General features: G+C 40.9%; 1 protein-coding gene across 4 annotated transcripts in view; it reads right to left on the bottom strand.

Annotated features, from left to right (window-relative positions):
* The window catches only part of CASR (calcium sensing receptor), a 79708-nt gene that overhangs the window by 27614 nt on the left and 28949 nt on the right, over positions 1 to 23145 (bottom strand). For 3 of the 4 annotated variants that reach the window (XM_040484678.1, XM_040484677.1, XM_040484679.1), the window contains exon 2: positions 2392 to 2815. In XM_040484678.1, coding sequence (XP_040340612.1) covers positions 2392 to 2576 — 185 coding nt within the window. In that variant the 5' untranslated portion in view covers positions 2577 to 2815. Of the gene's footprint in view, positions 1 to 2391; positions 2816 to 23145 lie in introns of those variants that run through there. The other variant, XM_040484680.1, reaches the window with a different exon arrangement.

Genomic DNA, 23145 nt, shown 5'->3' with positions numbered 1-23145 from the left:
TCATATGATAGCTGTGAACATGAGATAATTATGTAAAATTCTCAGCCTGGTGCCTTACACAGAGGAAGCAATGGTAGCAAAGATTGTTATTCGTAATAGAATGAATAATTTGTATCTGCTTCATCCAGCAAAAAGTTTGAAGTTGCTGATCTAAAGTATTAAAAATAATACAGATATTTTTTAAAAAGGACTACAGAAAATATACATAAGATTAGGATTTTAATATGTAGGAGCCTAAAACTAACCTCAGATTTGCAGAGTCACAAATTTAGATTATGACATTACTGGAGGTCAAAGGGGAAAGGGAGATGATAGAGCTCATCTTTGTAAACAAACAAACAAACATGTAGGAAGGCTGTTTACAAATAGTGATTATTTCTGGGTGGTGGAGCAATGGCTTTTAAAATCGTGGGCTTTTGGTTTATTTATATATTCTGTTTTAAAAAATGAGTATGCATTGCTTTTCAAAGAACATTATTTTAAATAAAAATCGAGCAAATTAAACAAAGAGAAGTAGGGTCAGTTACATAGTTTTCACTCTCCCAAGATTTAGCTCAGAGTGAGGGCTAGTTAAGTATGCTAAATCAGTGTATCAACGTCCAAAGGAGGAAATGTAACAACTCCACAGGTTCTCTCTTTATATGGTAGGTTATACTACTTGAACTCAATGGCAGGAGGTAAGAAATATTTGCTGTACTCCACTGTGTTGTTTAGGTTCCAAACTTTTATTTTTATGTATTTATTTTTTAAATGTTTATTTATTTTTGAGAGAGAGAATGCATGCAAAGAGGGGCAGAGAAATGCAGAGAGAGAGGGAGACAAAGGATCTGAAGTGGGCTCTGCACTGACAGCAGAGAGCCCAATGTGGGGCTCGAATTCATGACTGTGAGATCAGGACCTGAGCCAAAGTCAGACACTTAACCAACTGAGCCCACCCAGATGCCCCAAGATTCCTAATTTATTCCCCTCCACCCAGTTTCTTAACTTTTAATGTGACCTTTTCTCTTAGTCATTTTCTTTATGTTTCCATCATTTTTTTGTTGTTGTTTAGTTATTTGTTTTAAACCTTAAGTTAAAAGTTAAGTTTTAAGTTAAGAGAGATTATAGAATTTTTCTTTACATAAAACATTTATACTGCTAAACTGATTTTACTATCTTTCTTTAATATAATTTAAAAAATATAGTATTCCAGGGCTTTTTGCTTAACCTTAGGTATATACATGGCACACGCACAACTCTGGTCGGCAGGTTACAACAAAGAAGATATTTGTCCAAATGGGTATATGAAGAATATGATCAGCATAGTTGAAATTCTGTACTTAGTTTTTCTGTATTTATGAGAAAAATATGAAAATGCTATCTAATTTTAAAGCTCTCATTAGAACATGAACAGAAATCCAGTTTTGTTGGAGCAATTCTAGTTTTCATTTTCATTTTCCAGCAATCAGGGAGACCATGGAAGAGTGCTGGATCCCTTCTGAACATTGCAAGTCTTAAGGAGAAAGTGTTATTTTCTCTTAGAAGTTGGGTAAAGACTTGGGGTGCAGTCATGGTCTCTGATATCCTTGTGAAGGGAGGTGATATACAGTCCATTCTACTCTGTGGAAGTCAGATTTTGTTTGAAGGAACTGCCTAATTCTAGGTGCCATATTCTACTAGAGTCATGATAAATTAGGGAGCCTCAAATGGAGGGAAATCAAGTCATGAAGTAATTGTTCAGAAAACTGAGATTCAGGCCTGGAAAAGAAGTGATTCAATGGGATAAGTTAGCTGTCTTCACATGGCTGAAGAAAGAGTTCAGTGAGAGATTTAGATGGATTCTGTGGTTTCTCCCATCAGTGTTAGGTATATTCTGTGTTAAACAAGAGGATTTCAGCCTTCTATACGAAGGGCTTTCAAAATACTATAGACTGCATTTTGTAGATGCCTGGGTCATGCCAGCCACTGAGGTTTCTTTCAACTTTAAAATCCTTTTTAAAAAAAAATGAGAATAAGGCAGCTAACACTCAAGTATTATTGACCTTTGGGGCACTTAAGGTAAATGGGAGATGTTACTACTCAGGTTTGCAAGACCTATAATAAATTGCCTTCTAGGTACTTAGTCTTCCATTCAGCAACACTGCCGCCAGATATGAACAATGACAACTCAGTTACCAAGTGACTGGCACATACTCCAAAAAGGCCATGGATTTTTCTATTCAGTATATTTGACATTTTACTTTTTGAAAACTTTCTTTTAAAGAGGGTCATGGAATAATTTCAGCATGACTACCACTCACCATTTTTGAAAAAAATAAAACCAAGTTTGAAAAAAAATTATTTTGGGTTTGATACAGCTTTTCTCCAACCACCAGAAGAGAAGACACTCTCTGACTTGGCTCCTTTCCTTACCTGATACATTCCACAGACTCTGGCCTTGACTTTAGATCTTGATCTTTGGCTGCTACTCCAAAATGAATAGGAAAGAGCCCCCCGAGGATAATGTCCCCTTTCTTCTGAGCTCGTTGGTCAGGCCCATAGGCAGAAGTGCACCAGGTAATTGCCAAGAGGATCAAACAGCAGCTATAAAATGCCATAGTTCTGCTTTCTCTCCAGGGGGAGAAACAAGAGTGCTGATGGTTCGGGGGCCCCTGGAACTTTTCCCCCTTGGTGCAGTTCACTCCCTGTAGTGGTGGCACATGTCTACAGAGTGATTAATAACAGAATGGAAGCTGTGTTGTTTAAATATCCATTTCTGCCTTTGCCATTGCAGACTGGTAAGGTGGGTGGTCCTTGAGTCTTTAGAAGCCACATCATGTGAAGACTGTGATGCTTTCTAAAAGAAAAGAGAGACAAAATGAATTCAGCTAAGCCTAAATCCCATCTTGTTATGATGACTATAACTGAGGTAGCTTAGAATTTCCATTTAGAAAGGTTGAGGGGTAGCAGGAGGAGACAGCATGACTTAAGAGTCTTAGACTATGTTTTTTTAGTACTTCATGTAAGATACAGAAAACGTCAGTTGCCCATATTGGAGAAGGACTATGTTCAATTGTGAGGCCACATTTTAAAGAGGTCATTGATAAGCTAGGGACCCCACTGATGTTATTGCTGGATTTTAATCCATTCATTTTTCTGCGTGAATAATGCATAGAATTTTCCTAGTAGAAGCAGTTTCTTGTATTAGTATAATATAAATAATATTTTATTCACCACCTATGTTCTTATAGAAAATATAAAATGAGTCATACTCAAGTTTAAATCTGGCTTTAAATCAAACAAAAATGTCAGAAAAGGCCATTTATTCTTTATGCTTTCTTTCTTATGGTGGCTTCCCTTTTTTGTACCTCTTTATCACAGATATCTGGTTTCAGTTTGTAATAGGACACTCCATAAACCTTTGAGGAATAGTTCTTGTAAAAGGATGCAGATAAATCAAAGCTCAGATTATGTTATAAGACTCGACCACTAGATTTAATGAAAAGTTTCTACTTTAGCATGATTATCCTAGTAGAAACTCTTTGCTCTCTATCTCACCCTCTCTGTGAGTCAATTACCAATGATACGTTGATGTTGGGTAACTATACAGCTTCTCCTGAGGTTCAGGACCAGCCCTGAACTGTCAACTGGTCATCTCTACCTGGATGTCCCACAGGTGCTTCCAACTTGACAGGCTCTAAACTCATCTTCCTCCCAGATTTGTTGCTGCTTGTTTTTTAATCTCAGCAAATGACGTACCATCCACAAAGACACAAAATGAAGAGTCATCCTAGCCTCCACCCCTCTCTCCTCATCATTGCCTTTCATATTCAAACAACCACCAAGTCCTGTAGATTCTCCTTCCTAAATCTCTGGAATCCATCTACTCCCTTCCATTTCCAAGGCCATCTTAAGTCTGCCAGCATTTCATACCGGGATTTCTGCAACTATTCCCTAATAAGCATTCTTGCCTCCAGTTTTATCCCTTTGCAGCCTGCCTTTGCAGATCTTTGGATGTCATGGAACACATGGTTTGGAGCACAGGCTCTGAAGTTAAAACTGGCTTTGAATCATAGTTTCACTGTTTTCTAACATATGACTTTGGTAAAGTCACTTTCTGTGATCTCATTAAAATAATGCATGTAGAGCCATTAACATAGTGTAACTAGTAAACTCACAGAAAATGCTAGCTGTAATGAATACCTTTCCAGCCTCACTCTTGGTGGTCTTCTCTTTGAACTCTACACTCCAGCCATACTAAAATTCTTTCAGTTCCTCAATTACACCAGACCCTTCGTAAAATCCCCAGACCTCACACATGCTGTTCCCCCTCATTGGTCCCTCTGGCCTAAACCTTGCCTGAAAAACATCTACTTATCTTTTAGCTTTCCGATGCTTAGAACCATGAGGCATAGCTTGCCAAACTGTTGGGTCTTTATGTGAATGGAAAAAAATCTCCTGTGGGGTAGACACAGCCTTGTACTAAGGCATCCAGCTTGGGAGTGGAGCACAGGCTGGATTTCCACTCATACTAACCCCTCAGCTATACAGTGAGCAACTTATAGGACTCTTCAAGGAGGTCTTATCTGGACCCTCAGACTAGGCAGGTCTAATCTGTTATAATCTTTTACATCTTGGATCTTGGAGTTCTCCTCTTGGGAGATTTTTCATACTTTATTATAATTACATGTATAAATGTCTGATTCTAGAGCCCAAACCCTTAATCATTGTCGTATGCTATCTCTTGCCCTTTAGGAACCCTACCTCCTCCTCTATCAGCTATTCTAGCAGAGGGTACTTGGCGCCATATGGAAGGAGCACCCCAACAGACACTCAACATTCCTAGAATTGTCTCCAACAATGTCTGGACACCCATGGCTATCCTAGTTTTCAGACTCTGGTCCTGAATTTAGATTTTGGGCTTCATTTCTTGGTTGTGCATTCATAAATACATGTGCTAAGATCTGAGAATACAAAGATAACAAACATATGCAGTTCCCTAGCCTGAGAAACCCCCAGTACAGGGGCAAGTACACTGGTGTAGAGGATCAGAATTTACCTCAGCATTCAGAAGTGAAAAAGAATATTATAACTTTGGTTTCAATGACTGAATTCAGCTGTGCTCCTCAGCACTTAGCCCAGTGTCTTGAAATAGTAACTGCTAAGTAAATGTCTGTTGAGTCAATGCATAAAAAAGAAAGCACTTTGGAAGAAGACAGAAACTAGCATTTATTGAACCAGGCATTGTGTCAGGTCCTTTAAAACATCTAATGTATTTTAAATTTCACAACTGTAAAGAAGGCAGTACCAACTCCACTTTCAGCTTACTCAAGTGAGAAATTCTGGCACTTGAATTAAGAATGCCTCAAGAACTCAGAATTTTAAGGAGTTGCAAGTAGTGTACTGAATTAGGAGAGGGAACATTATGACTGGTTAAGGTAGGTCACTAAGAACTGTTAAACTTTTCCTGTGAAAGATTAACTACTTGGAGAAGTTTATTAACTTCATTAGTCCATTCAAAAGAAAATTCATGGCAAGAAGTAATAGATCAAGGGGAGATTTCAGGTCAATTTGCAGCCGTTAACTCCACCAGTCTAATGCAGTCTCCAAACCACCCTTTTTAGTCCAATTACTAGGGTCTAATTTACTTTAAAGCTGAATCATTCTAGATCCTCATTCTCCCTTTTCTCCAATATCCAATCACTTTGTCCTGTTGATTCTACCATCTCTCTCCACCCTGCCATCCCCTTTCCATTGTTGTTGTCACTGCCTTAGCCAGATTCCCCTTGCCACCGCCCCCCCATTTCTTTTTTGTAAAAGCTTTCTTTTCCTTCTATCTCACTGCTTCTGTCATTGATAGTGACAATCAGACCAGTACCAAGTGTGATCATAGCATGGTGGATTAACAATTGGAGTTCATCATTGTGACTTCAGTTTGCAGTAATTAGAATACTAAAGTTCTTGAATAATCACTAACACTTCAGTTTCAGTATCTGCAGTAGAGACGTCTAATTGTATCCGCCATATCTGTACTCCTTTTATGACACACTAAAATAGTTTTTAGCTGGATAAATCGTTATCTAAAATAAAAACCACTTTCCTCAACTTCCTTTATAATTATGTGTTGTCATATGACTAAGTTTTGGCCAGTGGGATGTAAGCTGATATGCTCTGTGGTAGCCTCCAAGAAACTGCCTGAGAAAGAGTGTTTGGCCTTTGTCCCTTCTTCATACCCTCTTCCTTCATTCTGAGGCATGGAGGTATATGTGACAGCTGGAGCCCATCTTGAACCATGAGCCATATCTTAGGGAATGATGGTGCCATGAGCTGACTGTTTCATGGAGCAGAACATTTGTATCAGACTGTTTCTGGACTTTTACGTGACGTATAAAAAAAGCTTCTAGCTTGTTTAAGCTATTGTTATTATATTTCTTCTTATATTAACAACATCTATCCAAGAGTCACAAGTAAACTCATTTGCTTTCCTTACTATAAGTTCATTTCATTTAAATCATATAATAGTGTTTGCCTTCTTGCAAAAAAATATTGTAAACACAAGCTGAAGCTAGTATTTGTTCTTTATCTCAATGGAAAATATATTTGGAGGAAGAAATGACCCATGTACCAGCTGGTTTTATGTTTAGAAGGTCCTTGAAATCATAAGGAGTGTTTTAGTACTAACAGATGATGGATCACTAACTTCCTCATCCAAGAGACATGGGATGGCAGGTCAGGGAAGACTGGTCTCTGGCTCCATAGATTCGTTAATTTGTAAATTCATGCACTTATTTATTCATTCAAAAACATTTATTGGGCTCTCCTATGTGTTAGACACTAGGGAGTGCAAGGTACCCAGGAGAGAAAGTTGAGATTGTTGCCTTCAAGGTGTTTATGGCTTAAAAGGAGACAAAGATATGTATTACAAGTTCCATGAGGCAAATGCTAGGAAGAGGTATGAATTAGGTGTTGAGGGAGTGTAGAGGGAGGAGATGTTTCCAGGAGAACAATTCACAGTGGGGACTGGAAGCTTCTTGAGGGTAGGGCCTATCTCTTTTCCTCATCACTGTACCTTGGCACTCAGCACAATATGTAGAACTTAATATGTGCTTCACAAATATTTGCTGAATGAATGAATAAAGAAGGCATGATCAGTAAAAATGGGGGCTGGTTGGGCAATTCTAGGACAGAACAGAGAAGGGGTCACCCCACAAGACCAAAGGTTTCTGAGGGCAGGGTCTTTGTCATGATCACAGTTGCACTACCAGCACTGAACATGGAACCTGGTACTGAAAGGATGTTCAAAAAATATCTGTTGAACTTGCATTTGTTCCAAAAGTTCCAGAATCAAGGACAAATTAACAGATGATAGAAGGGCAAGGTTAGAAGGCAACATTGCAACATTTCAATTTTAATCAAGTTAAAACCACCTTGGCTCTTGCCCCTTGGCTTTAACATTTCCGGAAATTATGTAACTCTACAGAAGAATGATTTTACCTACATTTCAACTAGAGAAAACCAAAGCACAGACTGCCTGAACATAAAACACACTCAGTAAATTAGAGGCATGGCAAGCTCAAAAACTACAATTTCTTGATTCCTAGGCTGCAGAAATAAAAATTCTGGGTTGCCTAGAAAAAAAGGTGGTTATGAAACCAAAATTGATTTCCAATAGAAATCATTTATCTACATAGGGTGAGTACCTTGATTTCTCTGTGATTTATTGTACTGTAATCTTTGTCCTCTTTTGTCATGCTGATCGTAAAGAATACTAACAGTAAGGTGTGAAGCCACCATTACAGAAAGGTGAAACTTGTATGTTTTGATGAGGGTGAACAGGGAAAAACCTGAGAAAGTTCAACCAATCATCACAAAACCCGTGTACCCGGCTCTGGTTACAGCTATCTTTACCTCTTGCTGAGGACATAACCACAATGTGGGTTTTTAAATGCACCTGGTGTGCATTTGCTAAAGAATTAGGGACATCTTATCCGTCATTATTAATGTGACCATCCTCAGTTCTGTGTCAGACTTCATTCCTTCTGTATTAAAGCAAGGAGTGTCTTGTTTTGAAATGAGGGCCCTCTTTCAGCCCTGGGAGAACACAGACTGTAGAGTCACACTCGGCTGCCTCCCTCCAGCCCTGCTTGCTGTCCGCACGCCAGCTGCACAGGTTCTTACCTTCCATCTCCCTGACAACAGGTGTGACTTTTGGAGAGTCTATGCCTCATTTAGCCCTGGTAATGACTTAATTGAGTTGGAAAAATGCAAGGACAGGATCGTGATAAAAACCAGCTGAGCTGGGTTCCTGTTAGTCATTGGAAAAAGCTATCAAGGAAGGGAGGAGAAGGATGAACAAGAGTGGGGAGGAGCAGCATGGGGTGTTGAGCAAAATGGGGAGAAAGAGCCAAGACAAAGCAAATAAAGGAGATAAGTAGGAGAGGAAATGGACATTCATTAATGTTGTACTATAAGCTCCTTGACAACATGGCCTGGTTTGTTCTGTTTGTGGCCCGGAACCCAGAGGAGCCCTATAAATGATTAAGTGAATAAATATATGTGTGGAGTGCCCACAACACAATAAACCATCTTAGGAGTTTATGAAGCTATCTCAAGAAGAAAGGAAAAGACAGAAAAAGAAAAAAGACATAGAATGGGAGTTGAGGGAAGGTGAAAAATTCAAGGTTAAAAAATGATGAGAGGGGCGCCTGGGTGGCTCAGTCAGTTAAACATCCAACTTTCACTCGGGTCATGATCTCGCGGTTTGTGAGCTCAAGCCCCGCGTCAGGCTCTGTGCTGACAGCGGCGGAGCCTGGAGCTATTCTGTGTCTCCCTGTCTCTCTCTGCTCTCCCTCCCTTGCTCATGCTCTGTCTCTTTCTCTCTCTCAAAAATAAATAAACATTGAAAAAAAAATTTTTTTTAAATGATGAGAAATGCTCATTGTCTGCTATAGAATCTTATGAATTGAAATGTATGCTGGCTTTGGGCTTTGACATTGCCAGTGCCTGGTTTCCATGATAGGACTGAGTTCCTGGGGACACAGGCAATGAGGTAAGAGATTTCTTGTCCTGAAATGATTCTCTTCATGCCTTATGTAAGCTCTGCTGATGGATGTGTGGACCCCCATGAAATGGTTCAGGTGAAAAGCAAAGACACTCAAGTCATGTTTTTATAAAGAAAAAATGCCAGAGCTTCAAGTCCTACATGAGAAAAAGATTTCTGTGGAATAATGTCCTGGTATCACCTTTCAGAACTGTAAGGAACCCTGATTAGCCAGAGTGGTATCTTTCAGTCTGGTGTCCCAAGATGTGCTACCACAGCCTCCTCAGGTAAAATAAGTTTGGGAATTGATGTACATACACTCTGTGTCACAAGGACACATTTGCCTTGGTTGGTGACACATCCTCATCATTGGTCTGTGCCTGGTCCATTTTTATTTCTTTTTTTCTTTAAAAAAATTTTTTTTTAATATTTATTTATTTTTGAGAGAGAGAGAGAGAGAGAGAGAGAGAGAGCGAGAGCCTGAGCAGGGGAGGGGCAGAGAGAGAGGGAGACACAGAATCTAAAGCAGGCTCCAGGCTCTGAGCTGTCAGCACAATGCCTGACACGGGGCTCGAAACCATGAACCGTGAGATCATGACCTGAGCCAAAGTTGGACGTTATCCTACTGAGCCACCTAGCCGCCCTGATTTTTATTTCTTTATTAAGTTATTTTTATTGATTAATTTTTTGTTCATATATCTTTCTCCTTATTCTATCAGTTTTGGTCTTTTTTCCCCTCAAATTTTAAGAGTTCTTTATACATTATGGATACTGGCCCTTAAGCTGTGATACATGTTACAAATATTTTCATATAAGTTGGCAGTTCTTTGACTTTATGTTACCATGCAACTTTAAAAACATTTTTAGGTAGTCAAAATTATGAATTATTTCCTTTATTGCTCCTGGATTTTGAATTAATGTTAGAAATCTTTTCCTTATACTGAGTTTATAGAGGAATTCACCGTAATTCTTCCAGTGTAATTCATTGAATTTATTTTCTAATTTTTTCTTTACATTTAGTTTCTTGATCAGTGTGGAGTTTATTTTTATGTATGGTATGAGGTATGGATCTAATGTTGTCTTTTGCAAGTAGCTGCCTAGTGTGCCAGCAACATTTATTAAAAAGTCCATCTTTGCTTCTCTGGTTTACGATGCCACCTTTCTCTATTCTGTTCTTATCTGTATGGCTCTTCTCATGGCAGTGGCAGTAGCACCTTGTTTTGTTTTGTTTTTTAATTTTTTAAAATATTTTTATTTATTTTTGAAGGAGAGAGAGAGAGACAGAGCATGAGTGGGGGAGGAGCAGAGAGAGGAAGGGATAGAATCCAAAGCAGGCTCCAGTCTCTAAGCTGTCAGCACAGAGCCTGACGCGGGGCTCGAACTCACAAACTGTGAGATCATGACCTGAGCCGAAGTCGGCCGCTTAACCGACTGAGCCACCCAGGCGCCCTGCGCCTTGTTTTAATTATGGGAACTCGTAGTATAGTTTAATACCTGGTAGGACTAGTCCACCTTTGTAGTTTTTATTTCTTAGTGTGCTATTCTTGCATGCTTGTTTCTCCTTTTGAACTTTAGCATCAACTTGTCCAGCTCCATAAAAAAGCCTGTAGATATTTTTATTGGGATTGTGTTACATTGACATCTTTATGGTGTTGAGTTGTCCTATCCAGGAACAAGGATGCATGTCCTTTTGTTTCAAGTCTAATTTCGTGTCTTTTAAGAGTATCTCCTCTCATTAGTTTTGTACATTTTTGTCAAGTTTATTCCTAAGTATTATCTTTGTTACTATTATAAATGGGGCTTTCATTACCATTATGTCCCTTGGATGGCTATTATTTGTGTTTATGAACTCTATTGATTTTTGTATGTTTAATTACATATGCTGATACTTTTCTGAGTTCTTTTGTTATTTAAATTAATTCTATTGTTCATTGATTCTCCAGTATTGTCTGGAGATATTTTTACTTCTTCTTTTTATTGAGATAGAATTGACATATAACAACATATGATTTCAGGTGCACACCATAATGATTCGATATTTGCGTGTATTGTGAAATGATCACCACAGTAAGCCTAGTTAACATCCATCATCACACATAGTTACAAATTTTTTTTCTTGTGATGAGAACTTTTAAGATCTACTCTCTTAGCAACTTTCAAATATACAGTACAGTATTAATAACTATATAGTCACCATGTTGTGCATCTGCTGACTTATTTATTTTATAACTGGAACTTTGTGCCTTTTGACCACCTTCACCCACTTTTATTTCTTTATTTCTAAGCTATTTTAAATAACAAACAAGCATCCCAAACAAAGAACATCAGTAGGATCCTACCTGAAGGTTCCCCTTGCACCTTATGCTCCTGCTTCTCTCTCACCAAAGAAACCATTATCATGAACCACACGTTTATCATTTCTTTGCTTCCCTCTCCACCCCTCCAACCTCTGCTTTAAAGATACCTTTTTTTAGGGGTACCTGGGTGGTTAGGTGTCGGGTTCTTGATTTTAGCTCAAGTCATGATCTCATGGTTCGTGAGTTTGGGCCCTGCATTGGGCTCTGTGCTGACAGTGTAGAGCCTGCTTGGGATCCTCTATCTCCTTCTTTCTCTGCCTTTCCCCCACTCGTGCTCCCTCTTTCTCAAAACAAACAAACTTTAAAAAAGGCATCAACTGGGACGCCTGGGTGGCGCAGTCGGTTAAGCGTCCGACTTCAGCCAGGTCACGATCTCGCGGTCCGGGAGTTCGAGCCCCGCGTCAGGCTCTGGGCTGATGGCTCGGAGCCTGGAGCCTGTTTCCAATTCTGTGTCTCCCTCTCTCTCTGCCCCTCCCCCGTTCATGCTCTGTCTCTCTCTGTCCCAAAAATAAATAAACGTTGAAAAAAAAATTAAAAAAAAAAGGCATCAACTCAATATTATAAAAAATAAAATAAAATATTTTATTTTTAAATATTTAGGGAGAGAGAGAGAGCATGTGCAAGAGCATGTGCGAGTAGGGAAAAGGTGCAGTGGGGAGAGAGAATCTCAAGCAGGCTCCATGCTCAGAGTGGAGCCCATTATGGGGCTCCATCCCACAACCCTGGGATCATGACCTGAACCCAAATCGAGAGACGGACACTCTCCTGACTGAAGCACCCAGGCACCCCCCCCCCAAATTTAAAAAATCATGGTAAAGACTGGGAGGATACACATCAAAATATTGAGTGATTAGATCTATGATGGAATTGTGTATGTCTTCCTTATTTTGCTTTTTGTTTTTGAAATTAACAAAAAATATATAATTTTTTAAAAATCAGAAAAGATGTTATTGTAAAATGTTATTTAAAAGGTGGCTATAGAGGTGCCTGGGTGACTCAGTCGGTTGAGCATCTGACTCTTGATTTTGGCTTGGGTCGTGATCCCAGGGTCGTTGGATTGAGCCCTGTGTTGGGCTTTGCACTGGGTGTGGAAGCTGCTTGAGATTGACCCTCCTCTGCCCTCTCCTCCACTTGCACACTCACACACACACTCTCTCTCTCTCAAATAAAAAAATAAAAGGATGGCTGTAGACATAAACATTAAACATTGAAGGAAAAACACTGCAAAAATGATTTTACTATCTAGTCATACTATATATACTTCAAAATATATTTTGAAAAATATGTTTATGGGGGCGCCTGGGTGGCGCAGTCGGTTAAGCGTCCGACTTCAGCCAGGTCACGATCTCGCGGTCCGTGAGTTCGAGCCCCGCGTCAGGCTCTGGGCTGATGGCTCAGAGCCTGGAGCCTGTTTCCGATTCTGTGTCTCCCTCTCTCTCTGCCCCTCCCCCGTTCATGCTCTGTCTCTCTCTGTCCCAAAAATAAATAAACGTTGAAAAAAAAATTAAAAAAAAAAAAAAGAAAAATATGTTTATAGATACTTCTTCATATCTTCCATTCTTTTTCAATAAAATTTTTACCTCCCTCTTTTCTCTTCTCTGTCTCTTAAACTTTTAATTGTAATACAAGACATCAGACATATACACAAACCATAAATGAACTTTCACAATGAAAACACATCCATGAAACCAGCATCCAAGAAAGTAAATTAAGATATAGAACCAGAACCCCAGAGGCCCTACTCACATCTCCTCTTATTATCCTCAACAAAGGTAACCAGTAGCCTGACCTTTACCATCACAAATCACACATTTTCCATATTTTTGAACTTTATATATATGGAATTAGGTAGTATATACTCTTTTGTGTCTGGCTTCTTTTTTTCCAACGTTGTGTTTGCAAGATTCATCTATATTGTTTTGTGTAAACATTGTTTGTTTTTTCTCACTGTTGTATAGTTTATATGTGATTATATCACATGTTATTTATCCATTTCCCTGTTAATTTTTTGGTAATGTTTATTTATTTATTTTTAATTTTTTTAATGTTTATTTATTTTTGAGAAATGAGAGAGAGAGAGAGAGAGAGAGAGAGAGAGAGAGAGCGAGCTGGCAAGGAGCAGAGAGAGAGGGAGACACAGAATCTGAAGCAGGCTTCAGGCTCCGGGCTGTCAGCACAGAGCCTGATGTGGAGCTCGAACTCGTGAACCGTGAGATCATGACCTGAGGCGAAGTTGGACGCCCCGTGGATTGAACCACCCAGGCGTCCCAAATGTTTGTTTTTGAGAGAGAGAGAGAGAGAGAGAGAGAGAGAGAGAGAGAGAGAGAGAGAATATGAGTGGGGAGGGGCAGACAGAGAGGGAAACACAGAACCTGAAGCAGGCTCCAGGCTCTGAGCTGTCAGCACAGAGCCCAACACGGGGCTCGAACTCGTGAACCTTGAGATCATGACCTAAGCTGAAGTCGGATGCCCAACTGACTGAGTCACCCAGGTCCCCCATCCATTTCCCCGTTAATGAAGAGTTTGAGGTTTTAATAAATAGTGCTGCTGTGAACATTCTTGAACACGTCTTTTGGTAAAATATATTGAGTACATGCCTGAAGTGGAATTGTTGGGTCAGTTTGTGTATGTTTAGCTTAGTAGATAATTACCAAAAAGTTTTTCAAATGGTTGTAATCAATTTATCTTTCCACCCAGAAGTATATGAGAATTTCCACTGATCCAAATCCCTACCCACCTGTGATATTGCCAGTCTTTTTCACTGTAATCATTTCTTGCTTTCCTTTTATGTAGTTATTTTGTATTTACCTGTATTCCCAAGAAGCATTAATTTTTTTTAGTTGTTTTAAACTTTATAAAAGGGCATCATACTGTATGTAATCTTCTGAGACTTATTTAAAATTATATTAATAAGATTCATCTATAATATGTGTTACTGTAGCTCATCATGTTGACTGCTGTGTAATAGCCCATTGTGTGAATATGTCACAGTTTATTCATGCACTTTCCCATTTATGGATATTTGGGCTCTTTCAATGATATGGCAGTTCTTTCCTTCAAGTTTGCTCTATGCAAGAATCCTGGAAGAGTTCTATGAAATTCCCAACTGCTACTAACTCTTTGCAAAATCCAAGGCCAAAAATGACATACACCCAGTGTTTTATCATTCTGTTTTTTCTCAATGTTAACTAAAATCACATGAATTTTAAAAATTAGGGCCATTTCATTTTGCTTAATTTATCACTGCAGCAAAAGACCAGAGGCAGAAAACTCTAATTCATGTAAAGGTACAAGAGAGTTGCCTTCATTTTTCCAGACTTAACAACCCAAATTTCTTTTAAAACTTTTTGGATAGGTCTAGTTCATATTTTTCTAGAGACATATGTTACTATTCTGTGAGCTTTTTCTAACTTCTTCATGCCATTTTTTAGTGTATGCTAACAAAAAATGGGACCATGCTTGAGACTGGCTAGAGGCTGAGAGCCATTGTGTCCCAGCCCTTTTGTGACAGATCTCAGGACATATTTGTTGGCTTTTGTCCATACACTGTAATTAGGCTGACTCATATTAACATTCTGGTCATCTAGGTTCTCCTTGTTTTTCTGATATGCATTTGTTTTTACAGTCCTTTCAGAATGTATATTTGTATTTTTTAAAATCTCCAGATATATCACATTGTAGCTGTTCAAGATGAATTTTATTTCTGAAGAATTATGGCCCCCTGTTAAATTCATTTTGAATTTTGTTCCCATGTTTGAAGGACCACGTATGTCCCCCTGGTAAGAAATGTCAGGAAATAACTGACCTCTCCAACTTTGCACTTGGTGGAGAATCACAAATTATAATTTAAAAAATAAATGCTGTAACAGTTGCCCCTATGAGAAGACTCTCAATTGGACACCTGGAGCTGTTCTGGAGGAGGACTATCTCAAAGTAAGGAAATCTTCCCCAAATAAAGCTATTTATGTTTCCATAAACCTGACTTTGAAGCAGATTATCCAACATACCCTCATCTCACATGCTGGAAACCCATCTAATTGATTCCCTCCAATGTGGTAAACCTCAAGCAGAAATGTCATGTTATTGAATAGTGGGTCTTATATCTGTCAGGAACTGGGCAGGATGTAGGGCAGTGGGTCTCAAAATGAGGTCCTTGGACCACCACTAGCAGCAGGAGTATCATCACCTGGAACCTGTTAGAAATACAATTTTTTTTTTTGCCAAAAAATGCAGATTCCTTGGCCCTGTCCCAAAATATTGAGGGTGGAATCCTGAGATCTACATTTTTTTAAAATATATGAAATTTATTTTCAACTTGGTTTCCATACAACACCCAGTGCTCATCCCAAAAGGTGCCCTCCTCAATACCCATCACCCACCCTCCCCTCCCTCCCACCCCCCATCAGCCCTCAGTTTGTTCTCAGTTTTTAAGAGTCTCTTATGCTTTGGCTCTCTCCCACTCTAACCTCTCTTTTTTTTTTTTTTTTTTCCCCTTCCCCTCCCCCATGTGTTTCTGTTAAGTTTCTCAGGATCCACATAAGAGTGAAACCATATGGTATCTGTCTTTCTCTGTATGGCTTAAGAAATACAAATTTTTACATTCCACTCTGACCTACTGAGTTAGATACTTTGGGGGGTGGGGCCCAGCAATCTGTGGTATACATTAAATACAAGCCATGTATACTCAAGTTTGAGAACCACTTCTGGACTATCACAACAACTTTTTTATCTGCACTGGTATAGGCTAGTAGAGTCTGTTCCTGGCCCTGAAAAGTCTATTTCCTAGGAATAGTTTTAAAATGAACCTTTTTTCCCAACACTATAGTTTTTTTTTCCCCAAGCATAATCTAGCAAATTAGAAATGCATTGGAACACATACACAATAGTTTCCTGTCAATGTCAATTTTTTCTTCAGTTTTTCTGAAATCTTTCTCATGCAATAATTCTTAACATCCAATCACACCAGTATATACCAGGAAACATAGTTCAGAAATCATTGCTCTGTAGCTAGGGTAACTTTCAGAATCTGTAATCAGTTTGCATGATTTGTAGAATCAGAGAAAATGGCCATTAGCCACAGATTGGCCACTTCTCGTCTTCTCTCCCAGCCAGATGGAGGGGACTTACCTATCCGGTGATCATTCTCTTCAACCTTTCTCTGGAAGAAGCTTGGGAGTTCTATTTTTAAACTTATATCTTTTGGGGCGCCTGGGTGGCTCAGTCGGTTAAGTGTCCGACTTCAGCTCAGGTCATGATCTCACGGCCTGTGAGTTCGAGCCCCGCGTCGGTCTCTGTGCTGACAGCTCAGAGCCTGGAGCCTGCTGTGGATTCTGTGTCTCCCTCTCTCTCTGCCCCTCCCCTGCTCATGATCTGTCTCTCTCTGTCTCAAAAATAAACAAAAAACATTAAAAAAAATAAGTAAATAAACATATCTTTCATTATTAAATTCCCCTTTCAAATTTGCCAAATGGATATATATGCTTCACAACCACTGGATTATCTCCAGATAATAAGGTCCAGGATCCTGTTTACATGTGACCATTAGAAGTCACTTTCACAAATCTCTTCTGTCCAGTACCTCCTGTTCCCTTCTTTCTCTGGCAGCCCTTCTGGGGCTCAGAAAGGCCTCTCCTTCAGGAGCTGGAATAACCCTGAACATTCTGCAATCTGTAGCTATCCAGTGCACTCTCAGTGTCTCTCTGCCTGTTCCTGAGTCTGTGAATGGCTTCTGAAGACATGGTCTGGATAAGAGGAGGCCACAGAGACCTAACAAAGAACTCTTACCACGTTGATTCCTCCATTCCTCTTCTATTTTTTTTTTTAATTTCTTTAATGTTTATTTATTTTTGAGAGAGAGAGAGAGACAGAGCATGAGCGGGGGAAGAGTAGAGAGAGAGAAGGAGACCCAGAATCTGAAGCAAGCTCCAGACTTGAGCTGTCAGCACAGAGCTTGATGTGGGGCTCGAACTCACAAACCACAACTGAGCCATCCAGGTGCCCCCCTCTATTCCTCTTCTGAAATGAAATCCTATTTTCTTATTTTGATTGTTTCTCTCTTCTCTTCCTCTTTTGCTGTGTGTGTGTGTGTGTGTGTGTCAAAAGTTTCCTAACTGGTTTTTAAGACTTCTTCCAATCCCTCTGATGAGAAATAAACTCTTTTAAAAGCTATGGTAAAGGTTACTATTCCTGTTCCTATTTAGCTACACCCATGCGCTGACTATAGTAGACCAGGGGGCAAACTATGGCCAGATTTGGCCCACCCATTTTTGTAAACACTCCATTGAAATAATAGGCATGCCTATTAATTTGAATATTATCTGTGGTTGGTTTTATGCTACAAGGGCAGATGGGCCTACAAAGCCTAAAATATTTACTATTTGATCCTTTACACAGAAAGTTTGTTGACCCCTGAATTAAACTGAACACAGAGAAAACTCTGCCTTTATTATGACTGTATGCCAACAGCTTTGGAAATAGCTATGTGCCTGGTGTGCACAATGGTTTCTGCAGATTAAAAGAAGCTGATTCCATCAGCCTTTCTGATTAGAGGGATGGGTCCAACAGCCTGTTTTGTGGCCAGAGAAACAGGTCACTTCTTCCCCTTGGTTGCCATCTGACTCAGGAGGCATCAGGGGTCTTGTTTGTTTACCATTTTCTCACATGAAGAGAATGGAGTGGGTTGTGTGGTGGGGATTACCCCAGTGAAAAAACTTTAAAGATGGGAAGTCCAAGCTGAGAAGCTGAATCACCAGCAGCACCCATTTCTACCCGCTTTGATACTGCCAAATGAGTCAGTTCCCTGGGAACCAGTTACCTTCCTGTGAAGATGACCTTAAGAAAGAGTATGATTGGTGTGGTTTGGTTGGGAAACAGAAAAACCACTACCTCCCATCTAGCTCATGCCTGATCTGGGTGGGGTGTAGGCCTGAAGGGAGGAAGCCCAGCACTTCAAGTGAGGAAGAAATGTTTGGTGATCATTTTAATTCTGCTCCCTTATCATTGGATGGATGTAAATTCTCTGGTGAACTTGTCCTCTTGCATTTCCCTCATTTTTCTTCTCCCCCTCCACTTCATAGCTCCACTTCCCACCACTCTGAGGCTCGGATAAGGGCTCCTGACATTAGATTAGAGAACATCAGAAGACGAGGGGGCTTACGTCAATGCCTTTTAGCCAAGCACCACCAGGACAGGGGAAAGGGAAGCACTTAGGGTACAGAATGTGAGAGGCACTGCTTGTTACGGCTGGCCCTAGTCCTGGCCCTTCTGGAGAAACAGCCTTGTGGTTGGGCAAGTTAGGTTTGTTACTTATTTCAGAGAAGCAGAACTGTGGGTCATCTCAGAGAAGGTGGTAGAAAGGACTACAGGGCTGAAGCTTGAGTGAGGGGATTTTGCAGAGGTTTTAAGGAAGCAGGGCTTGGGATGCTGCCAGGAAGCAGGGGTCATTCTATGATTGGGCATCTTAGTGACTCTTGTCTAAAAGGAAGGAAGACTAGAGTGAGGCTGAAGCTGTAATTGGTAAAGAAGCAGTAGTAATCTGAACCAGGATAGGGAGATGTTTGGTCATTTTTGTGGTTTGGATAATGTTAACGTTTTGTTTTGTTTTGTTTTTATCTGTGCTCAGACATGATTGTGGAGTGTCCATCACAGTCGCAGAGTGGCCTTGTTTGATGGTGATGTTCTATGAAATTGCATATATTCAGCATGAAAACACCCACCCAGCTCCCAGGTATCGGGAGCCATTTTTCTCTTTCTCACAGATCAGTTACTCATTGCCTCACTCTTTTTCACTTTCCTTAAAGTCACAAGATCACAGGATAGTGGAGCCAGAAAGGACTTTAGAAACCAGCTAGTTCAAACCTTGAATGTTTAAGTTAAAGAAATGGAAGATCAGAGATGTTTCCTGCCTTGCCAATATCACACAGCCAGTTAGTACTGTGTCTCACACACAGCATCACACAGCTGGTACTGGGACCCAGGTTTCTTGACTCCAGAAGCCCTGAATACGCTGACCCTAACTCCTTCAGCAGCCTTACCTGTAGGTGTAGGGAGAGCCTACACCTCTCTCCCTCTTCCTGTGCTCCATCCAGTCTGCCTTCACTTCCTCCAACAGGCCACGTTCTTAATTGTCTCAGGCCCTTCCCACAAGCTGTTTTCTCTGCTTGGAATGCTCTTCAACGCCTCTGACCTGCACCTCTGGCTTTCTTCATTCCTAGTCACCCTTCAGGGTTGGTTCAAATCCCATCACCTCTCAAAGAAGCCCCTTCTGATTCTCTAGGCCTTGCTCTTCCTAGTGCTCTCTGCATCTTCCTGGCATTTCCCTGCCAGTCCCTCTGAGTGTCCAGGCAGGCAGGGATCTGGTCTCTTTCACTGCAGTATGCTCTGGACATAGCAGGTACTCGATAATGAACGGACAACTTACCCCAAGCCTGGTGGAGATTCCACGGCTAGAATTCTTTTTATAGAATAGAAAAAAGGATTCTGAAATCTTTTCTTTGTGCCTTTATATAAAGTCTGATTGCAAGTAAAAAATACAACAGGCTAAAGCAAAAATGCTGAGGTGTTGCAAGTAGGTGGAGGATGAATTTGATGATTCCACCCCAATGTCGTCCTTCCTGTGATCACTATCTGGACATGCGGGTGTGCTGGAAAGGCCAGCATGCAGCTGGGAGCCCTTCACATCCCTGAACCAGAGATGGGTTCCAGAGTCTGAAGCTGCTATTGCATCATATGTAAAATGTTAGAAGACAATTAGAGTAGGCTGTTTGTCATGAAAAATGCTATAAAGATGAGATAGTCCAGACAGCTTATGTATATGGATCTCTCTGACATGCTGATGAAAACTATGGCTGCTCTTCCCAGAAAAATGCACATCTGCACGTAATTCTATTTGTTGCAGGTGTTCCATATACCTGAAAAGCAAGGTTATATGATTTGAGGTTTTTCTCTCTGTGGAGAAGTATATCTCTGTTACGTCTGTGGAGAGGCAGAGCAAAAATGGAAGCTAAATTTCCTTATTCTCCATATACCGTCCTTTCCCATAATATCAAAATGTTTATTCCATCATGAGATGGAACAGGACATAACAGTTGAAGGCACAGGTTCTGGAAGAAGCCAGGGTTCCAATCTCTGCTTTGACTAGTTGGTGAGTTGGGGCAAGTTGTAATTTCTGTGCTTTTGTTTCTGCATCTATAACACAGGAATATAACAATGGTGGGGTTGCTGTGGGGATTACATTAAAATAATCTTGTAAGAACATATCACAGAGCCTAGTTCGATAAACATTAGTTCTTAACATGATAGAGATGCCCTCCCTCCCCCGTCTTTGATGAGAAAGGTCACTTTGCTGTTTTTCTGTGGTCCCAGAATATACCTGGTTTAGCTCACCCACAGCATGGCTACTTTCAAACAAGTGTTTGATAATGAGAGAGGCCTGGGGCAGAAAGCCAGGCAAGCCACCCAACTAGCTAGATTAGAGATGCAGTTAGCATCCTGTCCACAGGGTGGATATTAGCTGTATGGCACACTCCTACCATGGGATCACGATCAGGACATTTTCTGATGTCTCCACGGTGACCACAGGCCAGATGATGACACTGAGAGAGCTGCAAAAAGTCCGAGTCGATGGCAAAGAAAGCAAGCAAAGAAGGTCGTCTCAAGATTCCACAGGGAGAGATGGGTTTCAGGTTTCAAAGTGCAAATCTCTGATCTTTATGTATCAGCCTGATAGGTCTTTGCAACAACTTGGAAGCGTGTTTGTGAAGAAACCAAGAAAAAAGCTCTTTGGCTGAAAAAAACTGTTGGAGACAGACGCCTAGGAGGGATCAGGAGACCATAGTTTTTAGTCTCTGCTCGGCCACTCGCCCTCAGGACCAGCTGTTGCTCTTCTCTAGGCTTCGGTCTCTTTATCTGTAAGGTTTTCTGAGTTGGGCAGCAAAGGTTTGGTGAGTCCTGCAGGCGGAGCCATAGTAGAGGGCTGGGCTTAGAAGTGGCCACTGTCCCCTCCCCTAGCCTTCTACAGGTGAGCGACTGTCTGGGGGACGGGGTGGCGGGAGGGGCAGGGAGAGGATGCCCTTAGGGGGAAGCGGGCTCCTTTCTCCGCCGTCAGCAGCCCCCCGCCGGCGGCTCTGGCGCAGCCCACCGTCATTCCGCCCGAGCGCCCACGCGCCCGCATCAGCCAGGGTGCCGGCTGTGCTGGAGCAGAAAGATCGCAGATCGATTTCCAGCCCTGCCTGGCCGTGGCGTCAGCAGGGAAGAGAGGTTGTTTTGACTTGTAGTGCGTGGAGCTAAGGGAGAGGCCTTCTAATGGCCTTGGGCGCCGGCCTCGGGCGAGGGGTCACTGCCTTTGCACTTTTCTGCTCCACGAAGGCGACCCATGCAAAAGGCTGCCCCTGCGTGCCTCGGCTGGGTTTGGGGGATCGCGTCCCAAGGTCCTAGGCTCTTCTAGGGGGTATTGATAACTTAAGACCAGAGACACACTCTGCGCAAAATAAATACATAATAAGGACTTGTTACTTTGAAGTAGCCATATTGACCTGCCCAGAGAGTTACTTAGATGCCATTAGAAAAAGTTTTGTTTGCTTTAAGAAATGATGCAATAATGTGCCCAACAGAAGCCCAGTTCTGCTTCCTGAATCTCTCTTGGGCGAGTGGTGTGGGCAAGCTGCCGGGCACTTTATGCACACACCCTGTGTACGTGGGCTATTAGAGCCAGTGGGGACTTTGGGAATTACTTAGCTAATGAGAAACCAAGGGTCGAGACAAAGTGAATTGTTTTTATCCCCAGCGGGTCATGGGTCTTCCCAAGGGCCTCTTTCAGTCTCCATTACTTCACTCTGTAGAATCTTTTCTGAATTAATGATACTGTCTTTTGGAGGCTGTCTCAGAAAAAGACCAACACAACTTCAGTCCTAGAAGAAAGTGGCCAGCCCAGTTCTCCCTTTCTCATAGAATTCTCAGTTAATGTGCCTGTGGCAGAAAGGAGGGGTTTGAATAGCTGTGGATTCAGGTGGTTGTGTGGAAAATGGATAGCTTAATGGATCGAAAAGGAAGTGGGAGGGGCTCCTGGGTGGCTCAGTTGGTTAAGTATCTGACTCTTGATTTTGGTTCAGGTCATGATCTCAGGGCCCTGAGATGAGCCTGCTGAAGATTCTCTCTCCCCCTCTCTCTCTGCCCCTCTTGCACTGTCTCTGTCTAAAAAATAAGCAAATTAATTAATTAATTAATTAATTTAAAAAAATGAAGTGGGAGAAGATGGGAGTTAAATGACAAATAAGACAGAGGTGAGTAAAACCTATTTTATATTTGCCATAGTTGTTTAAGGGGTTCAGTTCTCAAGGTGGCTTAATAAAAACTGCAGGCATACAGCTTCTTCCATACTACCAGGTTAATTCTTCATATTCATTGCATGAAAGATTAATGAAATCAGAGTTCTCTCTGAACCCCTGTTAGATCCCCATTCTGCCCCATGTGGACCATCTAGGTGAAAATTTGCTGTGGGTAGAGATATCCTAAAACTTGGGTAGGGAGGCTGGGTTGGATCTAAGACAAGAAAAATTTTAGCACCAATATGGTAGCTGGAACAGTGAAGCTTAATGATTCTCCAAGGAAGGGAATGAGGGGGGAAAACATAAATGGTAGCCTTAGAGTACAATTTCCTAAAGTGTTCTTGGTCAAATATAAACATTGTGTGAAATAAAAGTAAACATGTTTGTTAACCATAGGACTTATCAGTGCTTTTAATAGCCTAATATGCATGGTAGAATCTCCAAGAAAAGGACATAGTAAATAAAG

This window comes from Herpailurus yagouaroundi, unplaced genomic scaffold (assembly GCF_014898765.1).
Source record: "Herpailurus yagouaroundi ecotype Mexico unplaced genomic scaffold, PumYag 162, whole genome shotgun sequence".
NCBI classification, from domain to species: Eukaryota; Metazoa; Chordata; class Mammalia; order Carnivora; family Felidae; genus Herpailurus; species Herpailurus yagouaroundi.
This window is presented reverse-complemented; position numbering and strand designations above follow the sequence as displayed.